At 35.0% G+C, this 18,841-nt stretch overlaps 2 protein-coding genes across 3 annotated transcripts in view; both read left to right on the top strand.

Annotated features, from left to right (window-relative positions):
* The window catches only part of LOC121011672 (complement factor H-like), a 35,020-nt gene extending 22,760 nt beyond the window's left edge, over positions 1 to 12,260 (top strand). The window contains 4 exon segments of the mRNA XM_040446291.1: positions 1,906 to 2,061; positions 5,674 to 5,856; positions 6,582 to 6,764; positions 12,088 to 12,260. Of these exon segments, the coding sequence (XP_040302225.1) occupies positions 1,906 to 2,061; positions 5,674 to 5,856; positions 6,582 to 6,764; positions 12,088 to 12,260 (695 nt within the window).
* Positions 12,261 to 17,934: 5,674 nt separating this feature from the next.
* CFHR2 (complement factor H related 2) overlaps positions 17,935 to 18,841 on the top strand; it is a 23,137-nt gene continuing 22,230 nt past the window's right edge. The window contains exon 1 of one of the 2 annotated variants that reach the window (XM_040446625.1): positions 17,935 to 18,116. In XM_040446625.1, coding sequence (XP_040302559.1) covers positions 18,059 to 18,116 — 58 coding nt within the window. In that variant the 5' untranslated portion in view covers positions 17,935 to 18,058. The remainder of the gene's footprint in view (positions 18,117 to 18,841) is intronic. The other variant, XM_040446624.1, reaches the window with a different exon arrangement.

The raw sequence follows: 18,841 nt of genomic DNA, 5'->3' as shown, positions 1-18,841 counted from the left end.
CTTATTTCTAAACACATTCCTGTCAAAGGTATTGTCAGTCCGCCAAGACCAAACCTCATTTTAATGCGATCCTATCCCCACAAATGATCTCACCTCACTTCTGTCATATGCGGGGAAAAAACCGAAGGTAATACCAGGCATGAAAACTCTCATCTTTTCATTATAACTTAACACCAAAACATCTGCTTCAGTGATTACTCTCCTCTGGTCTCAGTTTTCCTTCTTAACATTAATCCTCTACCTGTATTATATTTAATGTCACCTTTTCAGCTACGTTAGGTTTTACTCCAGTTTTCCCCTCTCAGTGTTTTTACTTTGTACCTCCACTCTTCCTTTCACTTTTCTCCATATGTTTATTTTCTCCTCATGAACAAAGAAATCCTTTCAAAAATTGGGCATGACAACAACCACCACCGCTCCTCTTGATTACAGATCTTCCTTCAGTTACCATCACTTGAAGAATACCTTGTTTTCTCTCCCTCAACACTCTGGACCAGTTCTACAAATAGGACGAAGCCTGGAGCCTCTAGTTTGTTTTGAATTAGACTCCTTTTTATTTATTTTTTTCTTAAGGTTGCATTGCAAAATCTTTTCTTCGGCCAATTTATTTGAGTTTGCTCTATTCGTACTCACCTGACTCTGTATTTTAAACCATTAACAAATCCTAGCAAAGGCCTATGAAGAGATTTTATCAACTTCAAAAAGGACCCCCGTTTTTATTGAATTATTGAAATGTATAGCTATATAAAAAGCCTCTATAGTCCATAAGTAACATATTGAAGCTAGCAAAAATTTATTATTATGGCATTATAATACTATTGGATTATAGGATGACTAGGTATAAAAAAGAATAGCTTCTCAAAGATTCTAAGAGCATATACAGAAAACAGTCCGTGACTTTAAACAACCAATTTCTTTTTTAAGGGGGGTTTTAATTTTTATAGGTACATATATACATTTATAATTGACATACAGCATTATGTTCATTTTAGGTATACAACATAATGATTTGATATTTGTATACATTGTGAAATGATCACACTAAATCTATCATCTATCACCATACATAGTTATAGATTGTTTTTTCTTGTAATGAAAACTTTCAAGATCTACTTCTTAGCAACTTATAAACATACAACACAGTATTATTAATTACAGTCACTATGCTGTTCATTACATCCCCACGACTTAGTTATTCTATAACTGGAAGTTTGTATCTTTTGACTCTCTTCACCCATTTCACCTGACCCCACCCCGCTTCTGACAATGACCAATTTGTTCTTTGTATCCATGAACTTTCAATTTGTTTTTTAGATTCCAAATATAAGTAAATACTATGGTATTTGTCTGTCTGACTTCTTTTCCTTATCATAATGTCCTAAGGTCTATCCATGTTGTTGCAAATGGCAAGATTTTATTGTTTTTTATGGCTGAATAAATATTCCCTTGTATTTATATACCACATCTTCCTTATCTATTCATGTGTCAATGGACATTTAGATGGCTTCCATATCTTGGCTGTTGTAAATAATGCTACAATAAATATGGGGTGCATACATCTTTTCAGTTAGTGTTTTCATTTTTTTTTCCAGATAAATACTTAGAAGTGGAATTGCTAGATCATATGGTAGTTCTATTTTTAATTTTTTGAGGAACCTCCGTACTGTTTTCCGAAGTGGCTGCACCAATTTACATTCCCAGCAACAATGTACAAGGGTTCCCTTTTCTCCATATCCTCACCAACACTTGTTATTTATGACAAGCCCATCTCATGCAATATGATCAGGATGACTTGGTGGAATTTACGAGCATACGTTAGACTACTGACTCTATAGCTATTTTTTATGTAGTAGTTGTTTTGATTTTTATGATTAGTCTTTTCAAGGGAATATTTTAATTTTATAGCAACAAATGAACTTAAGAAGTGTAAATCATCACAGTTAGTTTCATATGAGGTGACTGATCATAATACCAACATGCGTTACAAATGTAGAGGAAGAACAGACTACAAACACTCAATCTGCATAAATGGAAGATGGGATCCTGAAATAACCTGCACAGGTAAGCTCTTATTTATAATGTTTTTAAGGATTTATGTGGTTTCTTTCTAACCTGTAAAAGAATGATCTTTGTGCCTTAAAAAATTAGCTATTTATTATTACAAATAATTTTCAAGTGGGAAGGTAATTTTAAAAAAAGAGCCAAAACACTGCTTCTAAATACTTATTGTATCATTATTGTATTAGTGTTACTGTATCATTACCGTATTAGTCAGCGATATAACATTAGCACCTACAAACTTGGCTTTAAATTAACATCCGGGCAGTAGGTGTACAAATTACTATTGGAATACCATTGCTTTTAACTCCCTTTATTACACACAAAGGTACCTATACCTATGCCTATGCCTATAACTAGTATGTATCTATGTACCTATAAATATATCCATTAATGTATCTATGTATGTATCTATTTATTGATGCATGAATCTCCCTTATCACCTATTTATTTATGTGTTTACCTGTCTTGAAACTTCCGTATCTGCTGACACCACTGATCCCTATTGAATAGCACAGGCTTTATTCCATTTTTCCACTCTTCATATTTGTATCTCTCTTCTCTATCAGTAGGACACCTTAACTTACTCTCCTCAATATTTTAACTAATTTCCCCAAGCCTAGAATACATGGAAAGTAGTGTCACGTGAATATAAGGACCCAACCTACTATCTATGGTTCAACGTATTTTTTGTTCTTTTGTAAAAGGAAATAAATATTTATGTGCAATGAAGCATATATGCTCTACATTTTCTTCTAGAAGCTTTATAGTTTTAGCATTTATATTTAGGTATATCACCCATATTATATTAATTTTTGAGTTTGGCATAAAATAGGGGTTGATTTTTAAAAAAATATAGGTAGCCAACTGTTCTAGCAATATGTGTGGAAAGGACTTTGAAATGAAAATCCATTAACTATGTAAGTATTGATCTACTTCTAGACTCTCTACTCAGCCCATGTATCCATTTATCTATCTTTATTCCTGCCCCATTGCCTTGGTAACTATAGCTTTATAGTAAGTCTTGAAGTCTGATTTGTGTTCTCCGATATGTTCTTGCTATTCAAAATTGCTTTCCTCATTCTGGTCTTTTCATTTCCATAAAAATTTCAAGGAAAGCTTATGAATTTCTATAAGATATCTGCTTGTATAATGAAATGGATGGTTTGTATAATGAAAAATAAATTAGGGAGAATTGGCATCTTAATCATATTGAGTGTTCAATCCATAAACTAGATTGAAGAATCCATAAACTAGAATCCATAGATTAGAATCCATAGACTAGAATCCATAAACTAGATTGAAGAAACTAGATTTCTTCAATTATTTTTTATGCTTCTATTTTCCCAATAATGTTTTAAGTGTAGAAGTTTTACAGCTATAAAAAAATTATTCCTGTTTTATATTTTTATGCTATAAATGCAGTTTTTCAAAATTATATTTTCCAGTTTTACTGCAAGTATAAAGAAATGCACTTGACTTTTATATATTGATTTTATAGTTTGAAACTATATTAAGTTGCCTTATTTTATGTATCATTTTGTTGATCTGTTATAGTTTTCTTTTTTTTATTTAGATCTGTTACAATTTTCTATGAGCAGTTATGTCATTACAAATACAAGATTTTAAATCTGTCTGAGTCTGTTCTTATTTTTACTTTTTGTTTATTTTCTTATCTTGTTGCATTGGCTAGGACCTTAAATAAACTTTTTAAATGTTTTATGTATTTTTGAGAGAGACAGAGACAGAATGCGAGTGGGTTAGGGGCAGAGAGAGAGGAAGACACAGAATCTGAAGCAGGCTCCAGGCTCCGCACGGTCAGCACAGAGCCTGATGCGGGGCTCGAACTCACGAGCTGTGAGATCATGACCTGAGCTGAAGTTGGTCACTCAACTGACTGAGCCACCCAGGCGCCCCTTAAGTAAACTTTTTAAAGGAAGAAACATCTTTGTCTTATTCCTGACCACTGGGAGAGGGCATTTAACATTTTACCATAATTATAATGTCAGTTTAGGATTTTTATAGATATCCTTTATTGGATCAAAGGAATTTTTTTCTGTTCCTACTTGGCTGAGTCAATTTTATCATCAACCACTGATGTTTCAAGTGCTTTTGATGTACTCTTGATGTGATAATGTGGCTTTCTTAATTCTGTTATTACAATGAATTACATGTATAAGTTTTTTAATGTTGAATAATTTATTTATTTATTTATTTATTCATTTTAATGTTTCTTTATTTTTGAGAGAGAGAGGGACAGAGTGAGCAGGGGAGAGGCAGAGAGAGAGGGAGACAGAATCCAAAGCAGCCTCCAGGCTCTGAGCTGTCAGCACAGAGTTCAACATAGGGCTCAAACTCACAAACCGTGATATCATGACCTGAGTCGAAGTCAGACACTTAACCAACTGAGCCACCCAGGTGCCCCTTAAATCTCTCATTTCTTAAGTCAACTTGGTAGTGATGTATTCTCATGTACTAAATTTACTGATATAGTTTTAAGGTTTTTTTTTTTTACATCTATGTTCATGGGGGATATTAACCTACAGTTACTTTTGCTTGTAATGTCTCTGCCAGGTTTTGTTGTTAGGAATACTATAGACTGAGAAATCAAGTTAAGAAGTGTTCTGTAATCCTCTATTGTTCTGAAGGTACATGTGTAATATTATTACACATATTATTTCTTAAAGTAGAAAATTAAAATATGGACTTAAACCATCCTACTTTTAAAATATAAACTTCAAAACTGCATTTTTCTTTCTAAGCACTACTTTAGCTGTGTCTCGAAAATTTTTGTATACATTATATTTTCATTAAATTCTATATAAAATATTTTCTTTCTAATATTCTTTTGATTTCTTCTTTGACCTGTCAGTTATTCAGAAATTTGTTGTTTAATTTCCATATATTTATGTTTTCTAATCATTTTTCTTTTTAAAACAACTTTATTGTGGTATGATTGTTATATAAAGAACTACACATATATAATGTATACAATTAGATGAGTATCATGCTAAAATTCAGCTAAATTCAACCTATGGCAAGACTTATCAAGAGGAAGTACAAGTTTGAATCATTAGGACTAAAAGTGATTAAATATCAGACATAGAAGAGAATATGTTAAAAAAATATGCCAAATACTTAAAATAAATATAAGAAAAAAAATTTGTGACGAAATATACAATACTCATGTCAGCTTAGAAATAGAAAATCTGACATTAGTAGCACAAATAAAGTTTACTCAAATGTTTCCCTGAATTAAATGTAAAATGTGGACAATTGAAAGGATTTAGAAGACTTCCTGGGGTATGCTCAGAAAACCTTTATTTAGTGCCTGATACTGAGTAACTCAGAACATCTTAATGGTTAGAAATAATTAGAAGAGGTTTTATATAAATTATGATCACAGAAAGAATAAAAGAAACAACAAAGAAAACCATGAGAATAAGCCAAATGTGATACACTGAAGTATCAAAGAGTATACCATATTTAAACCCAGAACATGCCATTATTATTTGACCATTTATGATACATCATTTTGAGTTCTCTGCTAAATTAACCTCTTGATACATTTAAGTTATGATTTTTAATCAAGAAATCTAATTTTAATATTTTTAGAGCTACAAATGCAGTCATGCCCACCTCCACCTCAGATTCCCAATGCTCGAGATATGACAACTACAGTGAAGTACGGTGATGGAGAAAAAATATCTGTTCTGTGTCAAGAAAATTCTATAATTTGCGATGCAGCAGAAATTGTGTGTAAAGATGGAAGATGGCGGTCAACACCACGCTGTGTTGGTCAGTAGCGCATAACTTGCTTTATGATGTTCTTTGAATGAGGTTAACACTCCCCTGTGCCTTGTATAAATGAACAAGAATATGTTCATTCTCTTTTTTTTTTTAACGTTTATTTATTTTTGAGACAGAGAGAGAGCATGAACGGGGGGAGGGACAGAGAGAGAGGGAGACACAGAATCGGAAGCAGGCTCCAGGCTCTGAGCCATCAGCCCAGAGCCCGACGCGGGGCTCGAACTCACGGACCGCGAGATCGTGACCTGAGCTGAAGTCAGACGCTTAACCGACTGAGCCACCCAGGTGCCCTGAATATGTTCATTCTCTATGTTAAACCTTTCTCTATGCCTTTCTCTATGTTAAACTTGATCTTGATACAGTAAATTTCAATCGAAGTATACAAATCAGTCCCCGTTCTTTCACTCTGTGAAATGAACACAGACAAAACCTTACAAAAACCTTCTGTAAATCTGGGATAAGATTTCTGTTTTTGCCTGTTTCACTCCATATGATGAACAAGACAAGAATGAAGGGGCATATTGAACAGGAGGATAGTAGCATAGATATTAGGGAGACATATATCCTTGCAAGTTTCAAAGAGTTTCAGTTTTAAATAATTTAATTTGTTCAAATTATCCATATTTTAAAATCCCCAGGCAGTGTTTGTTTGTGTTTTTCAATGTAAAACATTATATTTGTGCTTGACTCTTTGATCTCTATTCTTCACATAGAAAAAATTCCATGTTCTCAACCACCTCATGTAGAAAATGGACGCATTAAAGAAACATTTAAACCCAGGGTTTATGCACATGGCACTAAATTAAGTTATATTTGTGAAGATGGTTACAGGATATCTGCAGAGGACAAGATAACTTGTCACATGGGAAAATGGAGTTCTCCACCTCAGTGTGTAGGTGAGGGCAGTACGCAAACTAAAATCTATTTTCAATACGATTCATTAAACATAATAAATTGGCATCGAAGTCATGAGACAAAATCCTATAGATTTCTAAATATATAAAATAATTTATACCTAAATGTTTAAAATCATTTATATATTTATGTATTTTAGCAAACAATTTTTGCATGATGAATTCAATCCTATTTTTTTTTAAAAAAAAATTTTTTTTTTTTCAACGTTTATTTATTTTTGGGACAGAGAGAGACAGAGCATGAACGGGGGAGGGGCAGAGAGAGAGGGAGACACAGAACCGGAAACAGGCTCCAGGCTCTGAGCCATCAGCCCAGAGCCTGACGCGGGGCTCGAACTCACGGACCGCGAGATCGTGACCTGGCTGAAGTCGGACGCTTAACCGACTGCGCCACCCAGGCGCCCCTCAATCCTATTTTTGTTAATTTGATTGGTTCATAATAGAATCCCTTTTAATTCTGGCATTAAAAAAATTAAAACTAGATATGTAGTGAGACTAAACCTACTTATTCATATAAGTTTACCTATTCACATTCTTATCTATTTATGTAAGTTTTCATGCTTGCTTTTCCAGGAGATTTTTAAAAAAACATTTCTTGTTTTCCTATAATGCCCCTTCTGATATACAATTTATGGTACTTTTCTTAATGGTTAATTCTCAATGCTTTTCCTTTTATTATCCATTATTGGTTTGAGAATCATTGAAGAACTCTTTCATAAATAAATAGACGTTTTAAATTTCATGTTCTTGCTCAGGTTGGCAGCTGGATACACATCAGAATGGTGGTTTTAGGAAGCATTTGTGCACTTTCTCTGTGATATGATGGTAGCTCCTCCTATGTAATCATTTCTTTTTATTTACCTCTTTTTTCTATTTGCTGTTCTTCTTTTCCTCTCAATTTTAGTTAGTTAACATACAGTGCAATATTGGTTTCAGGAGTAAAAGTCACTGATTCATCACTTAGATACAACACCCAGTGCTCATCCCAACAAGTGCCCTCCTTAGTACCCATCCCCCATCTAGCCCATCCCCCCCACCCCCCTCTGGCAACACAGTTTGTTCTCTATCATTAAGAATCTCTTGTGGTTTGTTTCCCTCTCTCTCTTCCCCCCTTCCCATATGTTCATCTGTTTTGCTTCTTAAATTCCACATATGAGTGAAATCCTATCTTTCTCCGATTCACTTATTTTTTTTTCTGATTGACTTATTTTGCTTAGCGTAATACATTCTAGCTCCATCCACATCATTGCAAATGATATTCTCTTTGGTGGCTGAGTGATATTCCAGTGTGTGTGTGTGTGTGTGTGTGTGTGTGTGTGTGTACATACTATATCTTCTTTGTCTATTCATCAGTTAGTGGACATTTGGGCTCTCTCCATAGTTTGGCTATTGTTGATAATGCTGCTATATAAACACTGGGGTGCATGTACCCCTTTGAATTTGAATTTTTGCATCCTTTGAGTAAATACCTAAGAGTGCAATTGCTGGATCGAAGGTAGTTCTTTTTTTAGTTTCTTGAGGAACCTCCATACTGTTCTTCAGAGTGGCTGCGCCAGTTTGCATTCCCACCAACGGTGCAAGAGTGTTCCCCTTTCTCTGCATCCTTGCCAAAACCTGTTGTTTCTTGTGTTGTTGATTTTAGCCATTCTGACAGATGTGAGGTGGTATTTCACTGCTTTTGATTTTTTTTCCTTTTCTTACCAGTTTTTAGCAGTTTGATTATGATGTATCTTGGCATGAATTTCTTTGTTTATCGTGTCCAGCTTTTTTAATGTGTAGGTTTATGCCTTATGTCCAATTTGGGAACTTTTCAGTCATTATTTTTGGAAGTTGTTTTCTTTCATCTCCAACCTCTTTTCTCTTTCTGGGTATCCAGTCTTTTGCTGTCTTCCCACAGGTCCCTAAAGCTCTGTTCACTTTATGTTGTTGTTTTCAGTATATTTTCAAAGTGAGTAATCTGTGTTCTTTGTTTAAGTTTGTGCATCCTACAGTCATCTGATATCTATAATTGAGCCCATCCAATAAGTTTTTAAGAAATTTTATTATTACATTATTCAGTTCTATGTTCACATTGGATTTTTTAAAACCATTGTCAAGTAATTCCAATATCCTTATCGACTCAGTGTGGTCTTGTGTTGATTTCCTTTTCCCTTTTGAGATTTTTCTGCTCCTTGGTATGATGAATGATTTTCAAATATATACAGGACATTTTGGGTATTATGTTTTAAGACTTTGGATTTTATTGAAATCTTTTGTTTATCAGGTCCCCATCGCCACCAGGCAGGGTGCGAGTCCACACTCTTCACTTGGTCTTTGGATCAAGGTGGGGAGAGGGGTGGTCTTAGGTTTCTTCTATGAAGTTTTTCTGAAGTAATTTAAGTCTTGTAAAAAATGCTTGCCTTGCTAGGTCGCTCCTTTCCTGAACCATTGTCTAAAGGGACAAAGGAAATTCTTGGAACCTTTTTTATGCCTGAACTTGATATCATTTCTGGATTACACTCTTCTTCAGTGCCCAGCCTAGGATATATAGAAGGCAAAATGAAAAACCAAACAACTCACTGCAGTGTGATTCCTTGAATTCTGAAGTCCTTGAAAGATTGATTACTTGTCTACATCTTTCACAGTCTCTTATGTTGGATTTTTTTTAAAATAATAATTATTTTTAATCTTTAAGTCCTTAATGTATAAAGAGTTTCGACCTATAATCCATCAGGAAAACAAATAGGGAAACAGCATGAATAAGACTATAGACACACATACATCTATAAGTGGATTATTAACATAAAAACATGCTGAAACACCCTTATAATTAAATGGATGCAAATTAAAATGAAAAAAAGCTACTACTTTCTACTTAATAGTCTACTAACTCAGTCTGATTTTAGAGTTTTTAGAAATCAGGGCCACCATGTTTTCCATGTTGCACACCTTCCCCCCCACCCCCCACCCGCCCAGGAGCTTCCAACCACATAGGACTGTATGTTCACATTATGAAAGCCATGAGGAAAATAGGCAACCTCAAACATTCCCTGTTAATGACATTGTAAGTTGATAGACATTAACATCTTAGATGGTCTAATCTTAGAACTTAGAAAACATTTCATCTTTAGGAAACTGTCTTACAGCCACTGATTCGGATTCTGTGTCTCCCTCTCACTCTACCCTTTCCCAGCTCCTGCTCTATCTCTCTCTCTTTCAAAATAAATAAACATTATTTTTTTTAAAAGATAGTTTTCTCTGAAGGACAGGATAGCCAGAATATAAAGTATTTCTATCACATACAATTTTCCTCACAGTTTTACAAAAATTCTCTATTTTTTGTCAAGCCTCTCCCTTTATTTTATTTATTTATTTATTTATTTTATTTATATATGAAATTTATTGTCAAATTGGTTTCCATACAACACCCAGTGCTCATCCCAAAAGGTGCCCTCCTCAATACCCATCACCCACCCTCTCCTCCCTCCCACCCCCCATCAACCCTCAGTTTGCTCTCAGTTCTCAACAGTCTCTTATGCTTTGGCTCTCTCCCACTCTAACCTCTTTTTTTTTTTTTTTTTCCTTCCCCTCCCCCATGGGTTCCTGTTAAGTTTCTCAGGATCCACATAAGAGTGAAACCATATGGTATCTGTCTTTCTCTGTATGGCTTATTTCACTTAGCATCACACTCTCCAGTTCCATCCACGTTGCTACAAAAGGCCATATTTCATTTTTTCTCATTGCCACGTAGTATTCCATAGTGTATATAAACCACAATTTCTTTATCCATTCATCAGTTGATGGACATTTAGGCTCTTTCCATAATTTGGCTATTGTTGAGAGTGCTGCTATGAACATTGGGGTACAAGTGCCCCTATGCATCAGTACTCCTGTGTCCCTTGGATAAATTCCTAGCAGTGCTATTGCTGGGTCATAGGGTAGGTCTATTTTTAATTTTCTGAGGAACCTCCACACTGCTTTCCAGAGCGGCTGCACCAATTTGCATTCCCACCAACAGTGCAAGAGGGTTCCCGTTTCTCCACATCCTCTCCAGCATCTATAGTCTCCTGATTTGTTCATTTTGGCCACTCTGACTGGCGTGAGGTGATACCTGAGTGTGGTTTTGATTTGTATTTCCCTGATAAGGAGCGACGCTGAACATCTTTTCATGTGCCTGTTGGCCATCCGGATGTCTTCTTTAGAGAAGTGTCTATTCATGTTTTCTGCCCATTTCTTCACTGGGTTATTTGCTTTTCGGGTGTGGAGTTTGGTGAGCTCTTTATAGATTTTGGATACTAGCCCTTTGTCCGATATGTCATTTGCAAATATCTTTTCCCATTCCGTTGGTTGCCTTTTAGTTTTGTTGGTTGTTTCCTTTGCTGTGCAGAAGCTTTTTATCTTCATAAGGTCCCAGTAATTCACTTTTGCTTTTAATTCCCTTGCCTTTGGGGATGTGTCGAGTAAGAGATTGCTACGGCTGAGGTCAGAGAGGTCTTTTCCTGCTTTCTCCTCTAGGGTTTTGATGGTTTCCTGTCTCACATTCAGGTCCTTTATCCATTTTGAGTTTATTTTTGTGAATGGTGTGAGAAAGTGGTCTAGTTTCAACCTTCTGCATGTTGCTGTCCAGTTCTCCCAGCACCATTTGTTAAAGAGACTGTCTTTTTTCCATTGGATGTTCTTTCCTGCTTTGTCAAAGATGAGTTGGCCATACGTTTGTGGGTCTAGTTCTGGGGTTTCTATTCTATTCCATTGGTCTATGTGTCTGTTTTTGTGCCATCTTATGTTGGATTTTTAAATATATTCAGGATTTTTACTTAGCAGAAGGAATAAGCAGAAATGTTTCTATTTCATCTTGTCCAGAACAGGAAGCTAGCAATGCCCTTTCGCATTATACAAATGTGTAATTCCTTGAATTTTATCAAAGGTGGTGTTTCCTTTGTAATAAAAATGAAAATCAATGAAAAAAATGACTAGAGATCCAGTGGACCCTGTAGTATGTTGTGTATAACAAGAAAACTTTTTTGTTTACATTAGCTAGCCATCTATCCAGCAAATATTCACCAAGAAAAACTGTGATATCAATATCACAATATTGCAAAACAGATATGTTTGTTAATGTTTTCTGTGCACTTTCATGTGGGATAAAAAGAAGGGCTTAAAAGTGTGATTCCAAGTTTAAGTGATTAAAATTTCTTCAAGGAATCATTTATGTCAGCAGAAATCACGTCTTGATATTAAGTGTGGTGCTATATTTTTATTGCTTTATTGTAAACTGTTTTTCTTTAGTCTTTCAAGAAATGAAATAATTTTTTTTTAAACTCTAAAGGAAACTGTGGACCCCCTCCACCTATTGACGATGTAGACATTACCTCATTCACATTACCAGCATACGCTCCAGGATCATCAGTGGAGTACCAATGCCAGTCCTTCTATGAACTTCAAGGAAACAGGAACATAATATGTACTATGGACAGTGGTCAGAACCACCAAAATGCTTAGGTAAGTATTTTAATATTCTGGTAGAATATCTATTTATAATAGAATTTTCATGGGTTAACTAGCAATCATTCTGTTGAACGCTTGACTACTAAATATTAATATGTGAGTAAATAAAGTCTGGAAAATTCCTGTTCAAGCAACAACAACAAAATTTTTTTTTTTTGAGAGAGAGAGAGAGAGGGAGCAAGTGAGCGAGAGCAGAGAGAGAGAGAGAGAAGAGGACTCACCTGAAATGGGGCTCAAGCTCACCCAGTATAGGACTTGAACTCACAAACTGTGGGATTGTGACCTGAGCCGAAGTTGGATGCTTAACGACTGAGCCACCCAGGCGCCCAGCAACAAAATATTCTTTAATGAAAGCTCTTCGTGTGATAATTGACACTGTGAATCTTTGGCTAGAACATTTAATTATCACACATTAAACATGGTACCTCATTTTTACATCATTAATTCATTAATTGCTTAAAATAATTTAAGTCAACATGATGGATTTTCAATCAGTTGGTTTAGAAAAGACTTTGAGAGTGAAGCCGTGAGCCAGCATGGAAGATTGCACCTGAAAGTCTGAAATTCTGTGGAAAATACTTATTTACTACTTAATGTTTCATGTTCATTTTTTGCACTTTCAGGTGTATGAGCAGAAGAAATCTTGAAAAAACATAGCATACAGTTACGATGGAGTTTTAAGAAACAAATTTATGATAAACCAGGGGATTCTGTTGAATTTGCATGTAAAACTGGCTATTGTAGACACACACCACTTCCTACATTCCGAGCAACCTGTTGAGAAGGGAGACTGATGTATTGTGTTTGTGTATAAAACAGTGGTTAGGGGTGCCTGGGTGGCTCAGTTGGTTGAGCGTCCGACTTCGGCTCAGGTCACGATCTCGCGGCCCGTGAGTTCGAGCCCCGCATCGGGCTCTGGGCTGATGGCTCAGAGCCTGGAGCCTGCTTCCGATTCTGTGTCTCCCTCTCTCTCTGCCCCTCGCCCGTTCATGCTCTGTCTCTCTCTGTCTCAAGAATGAATAAAAGTTAAAAAAAAAAAATTTTTTTAAACAGTGGTTAAAATGCAGTCCTAAAATTAAAATAGGTACATTTATTCAGCATTTTTCATGATTAATCAATTCTCAGTTTATTTTTTCAAGTATTAACTCATTTTAATCATAAATCAGAATATGTGTTTAAAATATATAGATAGTATAATTATAATCTAAGAGACAAATGAATCACTTCTTAAAAGCACCACATTAAAACTTGGCAAACCAAAATACTATGTGTCCTATTCATAAAATATATACGGTGAGAAATTAGGTTCAATCACTTCAGTGCCTGCTTCTATCCATCTTTCTCCTAACTTTCTCAAAGCTCCCTCTATAACTTCTGAGGCTTCCTGAGACTCTTGTTTCAGAGAAAATGGGAGAAAATGCTTTTCTCCCTTTGCAAAATAATATCACTTCAAAAACACATAAAAACCTAATTATGTCATTCCTGTGTTAGCAATAAGATGTAAGTAGCTATCACCTAACTTTTGCTTATTTGTCTATAGATATCTATACACAAAAAATGATGAAATGCATAATCTCTTAACAAGATGACAATCTAGCACACATAAAGATTAAAACCAATCATAATTGGGTACATAACTATCACTACAGGACATGAAAAGTGACAAAAAATCCAATATCAAGTATAAACTTACACACATATGTACGCTATGCTTTGAACATTGGATAAATGTTTATAAGACAAAGGTCAGCAGAAGTATGATTGAATATTTACAATAACTATAGTTAGAAATACTAATGGTCAGAGTTTGTATTTAACTGCTTAATACTTAACAGTATTCTCCATTTTTTCTTCCTTTAGCATATATCACCTTTGGATCACAAGAATATATTATTTTAGAATAAAGATATATTAAAAACTAAGATAACACATGTTGAAAACGATGAAGACCTTTTTGGTAATGATCTTAAAATCTAAAAACATTTTCACGATTCTGCTGGTATAGAGGGTTTTGGAAACATTCAAAGACAAGGGTCTGCAATGTGATTTTTATGTTCATGCATTTCAAACAATATAATTAGTTAAAATCAGTTGACTATAAACTTTTTTTTAAATTTAAAAAAAAATTTTTTTTTCACCGTTTATTTATTTTTGGGACAGAGAGAGACAGAGCATGAACGGGCGAGGGGCAGAGAGAGAGGGAGACACAGAATCGGAAACAGGCTCCAGGCTCTGAGCCATCAGCCCAGAGCCCGATGCGGGGCTCGAACTCACGGACCGCGAGATCGTGACCTGGCTGAAGTCGGATGCTTAACCGACTGCGCCACCCAGGCGCCCCGACTATAAACATTTTAAGTATCTAAAAATATGAAAACTTTAAGATGAAAATAAGGATATACATAATTAAGGTAAAAATATTTTAAGGTGATATCTTGTTACTTCATATTGCATCAAATCAAGTGGCATCCTTGATCACTTTCAGGGTCTAGGCTCTTTTCTGGGATCCACATATCCAGCTAGTATCAGTTTTATTTCTCTGGAATAGTTTCTTTTCATCTTACTTGTAGCGTGGATCATTTGTAACAAATTCTCTGAAATAATCTGAAAATGTATTTATTTCACTTTTGGTTTTGAAGAATCTTTTTGATGGGTATTGTATTCTTACTTGACAATGTGTGTGCGTGCATGTACGTGGTATGTTTAACACCTTATTATTTTGTGTGTTTAATACTTTAAAGATGTAATTCTTTAGTTTTCCGGCCCTTAGTTTTCGATGAGAAGTCTGCTGTCAGTATTAGCTCATCTCTGGATTGGCATTGTCTATGTATGATGTATGTTCTTTCTCCATTTTTTTTCTAGGTGCTTTCAAAGCTTTCTTTTTAATGTTGATTTTTAACAGTTTTGTTGTTTTTTTAATTATGGTTTTCTGTGTATTTGTCGTTCTTGATGTTAGCTGAGCTTCTTGGTTCCATGGCTTCATGTCTTGAATAACATTTAGAAGATTGCTATCCATAATTTTTCAAATTGGTCTTCTGCCCTGAACTTTCTCTCCTCTTGTTTGATCACATGATACTGCCCCACAGATCACTGAGTCTTTAATTTTTGATTCTCATTTTTATTTTTAAGATATTTACTTCAGATAACTTTTATTAACCTACTTTCAAGTCCATTTATTTCTTCTTTTACATTTCTCATTGTTATTATTTTTCTACAGTTTTTATGAAGATTATATCTAGCATTAATGCTAGGATTCATATTTGGTACTTAGACACTGTCTGCCTCTATTCTGAAAGTCAACATCTCTTAAACAATTATATATAAGTTTTCCTGTAAATTCTTTAACTTCTATTTCATAGTCATTGAAAAGTTATGTTTATCTTATTTATTCTAGCATACTGTTTGTGTTTAGGTCTGTTTCTTTTGGTAGCTCTCTTCCTCTGACTATGGTTCATATTTTCTGCTTCTCTGCATGTCCAGTAAGTTTTTATTGTACAATGAACATCACCAGAAAACATTGTAGAGATTTATGGATTCTGGTGTTTACCTCTGAATCACATAGATTTTTCTTCTAGTAGAAGTTCTATTGTAAATTTTTTCATCTTCTGTATATTATGATGGTTTGATATCTTACAAAACCTCTGACTGAAGAGAGACTACTAAATCTTAGAGATATCAAAGAGCCCAGACAGGAGACTGTCTTTGATCTACAAACTAACCAATCCAGAGCCGTACCTCTTCTGGCCCCCAAACCTTCCCCTCATCCCTATCTTCTGACTCTGCCTCTAGGACTTGTGAGTATAATAAACTTTATTTTTTCCTAAATCTACCCTCTGTCTCTTCTTATGGCCATCATATCTGGCTGACTGTCTTATAAAGGAATACAAGACAGAAGTTATGTTCCTGGTGGAATACTGTAATCCTGTGAGGTCTTAGTTTTAAGGGTTTTTTTAGAGTTGATCTATTTCAGTGTTGCCTTAATACAAGAATATAGCCCTTAGTCAACTCCTGGGACATGGTATTTACTCCTAAGACATATCTGTCTGGTTCAAGTAAAATGTGACAACTTTAATAAGCTATGCTGGCCTTGAACTCCAAACCCGTTCTCTTCTACACTGATTACTACCTGAAGTGTTCAAAGTTTTCAGCCTTGCAGTCAGTAGTTTCTTCCCACTGGGCTGCTTGGGGTTTTGCCCCATGCAGGCTCATATTGATTAGGGAATAATTTAAGGGGACATGTGGAGATTATTGGGGGTTTCCCTGATGAAGCTCCATACATTTCTCTTCTCACCTGGCAGAGGTTCTTCCAGGCCCATACTCAGGTCCCTAAATTGTCCCACGGGTGAGACTCCTGCTTTCTGCCTGAGTTCTATCATCCATGCACCATGTGGATGTAGGTGTGTTCTAAATTCATAAAATACATAAAGATGGATCTCAGAGTTTAATTCAATTTTTTCAAAGATTGGACACTTTTCATTTTCTGCTTGCATTAACTCACTCAAGCAGTTCATTTTTGTAATTTGTGCCGAGTTTATATCTGTTATTTGTAGGAGGTTCACTTTATTATTTTTTAAGTTTATTTGTTTATTTTTGAGAGAGAGACAGAGAGTGAGCAGGGGAGGGGCAGAAAGAGAGAGGGAGACAAAATTCCAAGCAGGCTCCACAGTGTCAGCATGGAGCCCGATGTGGGGATCAAACTCACGAACGGTAAGATCATGACCTGAGCCGAAACCAAGAGTCAGACGCTTAACTGACTGAGCCACCCAGACACCCCGAGGTTCACTTTAATATAAGCTATTTTTGTATTCTGGAAGTATTAGTTGTATATATTACTAAATTATTTAATATTTAAAACCATGCAGTTATAGTAAGGAAATAAATAAATTTCAATGCGTTAACTCTATGACAGTGATGACTGATTTATTTTCTCCTCCTTTATAGTAATATTATATTTTCCATATTAATTATCTGCTTGAAAACAATGCTCTTATATTAAGTAATTGTATCTTTGAAGATGGCAAATATAATTAGCTATATATATGTAAATATGCATGTATATCTAAAAAATCAGAACAAATGCAATTAATAAATCAGTGAAAGGACAGCTGTGAGGGCATTTGAGTTATGTTCCTAAAACAAAAGGGATATCCCTGCATGCCTCTGAATATATTGTACCCTAAAATAAAAGGTGCCTCAAAGCATGTTGGTTAAAGGATATTTAAATGCCAAGAAGATGCTGAAACTCTTGTACTCAGTAGTGTAATCTAATGTGAGTTTAAAAGTCAAGCGGTGTTCCCCTAAGCATAAGAAAATATAGATAATGGAATAGGGTCCAAATGCACACTGGTTTTCATAGACCCCTAATTAATTACATAATGAGGGTAAGTAAAGGACAAGAGAAAAATACAATGACAGAGACTCAGTTATGCATATGCATATCACTGCATATGATTCATCTGGTTGAGAAATAGCCTTACCAATTTTCAATAGGTGTTTATTTAAAGTTTAGTGTTTTCTTACTTTTGGGTCCAACCTGTTACTGTCCCTAAATAAAGTTGTACAAGTACATATCAGGGAATGAATTCAAGAAATTATTGTGAAACCACTAATAGGAATTGAGAGACTTTGCAAACTTCGTTGAACTTTGATATTTACTAAGTAACCTCAATTGACGAGCTTCATGGTAGTGCACTTAAATTCAGGGTCACACTTGGTAACTGCTAACAGAACAGATTTAAAACCACAAAGAGCACAACTGGAATATTTGTATTGATACACCATTGGGAATAACTAACATGCTGTTACTAATCAGTATCATTCTCACCTTGTGGGTTTCCTGTGCTCATGGGCAAGGTAAGTTGAAAAGACATCTGAACACTCGATTTCCTTCTTAAATGTGACTTCATATCGTATCTAGTTTCATGTGTCTGTATTTTTTAATGAATTTACTAGTTAAAATAGTCTGTGTTGTGACACCAAAATGGGATATAACTTTATAGGAAAATTACCTCGTGTTTATCTAAGGGGAAAATAAAATAAATTCTGTTTTCTTTTTCCTAAGTTTGTCAGAAAAAGGACTCTCAATGTGGAGATATGTGAGTATGCTCACACAACTTTAGGCAATATGTCACAAGAAAAGTGAGGTGCTGACTTCAAAATAAATATATGGAGGTTTCTTTTTTTATTTTATTTTATTTTATTTTATTTTATTTTATTTTATTTTACTTATTTATTTATTTATTTATTTATTTACTTATTTATTTATTTTAGTTTATTTATTTTGAGAAAGAGAGGTCACAAGCAGGAGAGGGGCAGAGAGAGAGGGAGATAGACAATCCCAAGCAAACTCCACACTGTCAGTGCAGAGCCCTATGCAGGGCTTGAACTCACAAACCGTGAGATCATGATCTGAACTAAAATCAAGAGTCAGACACTTAACTGACTGAGCCACACAGACGGCCCAAGGTTTCTTGTTTTAATGCAAGAAAACCTTTGGGAGCAATGGATATCTTCATAATCTTGTATATGATGATAGTTTCATGAATTCATATGTCAAAACTGCTTAAATTTAGGGGAAG

This window comes from Herpailurus yagouaroundi, unplaced genomic scaffold, assembly GCF_014898765.1.
Source record: "Herpailurus yagouaroundi ecotype Mexico unplaced genomic scaffold, PumYag 195, whole genome shotgun sequence".
In the NCBI taxonomy this organism is placed as follows: Eukaryota; Metazoa; Chordata; class Mammalia; order Carnivora; family Felidae; genus Herpailurus; species Herpailurus yagouaroundi.
The sequence above is the reverse complement of the archived record's forward strand: the minus strand, read 5'-3'. Positions and strand labels throughout refer to the sequence as shown.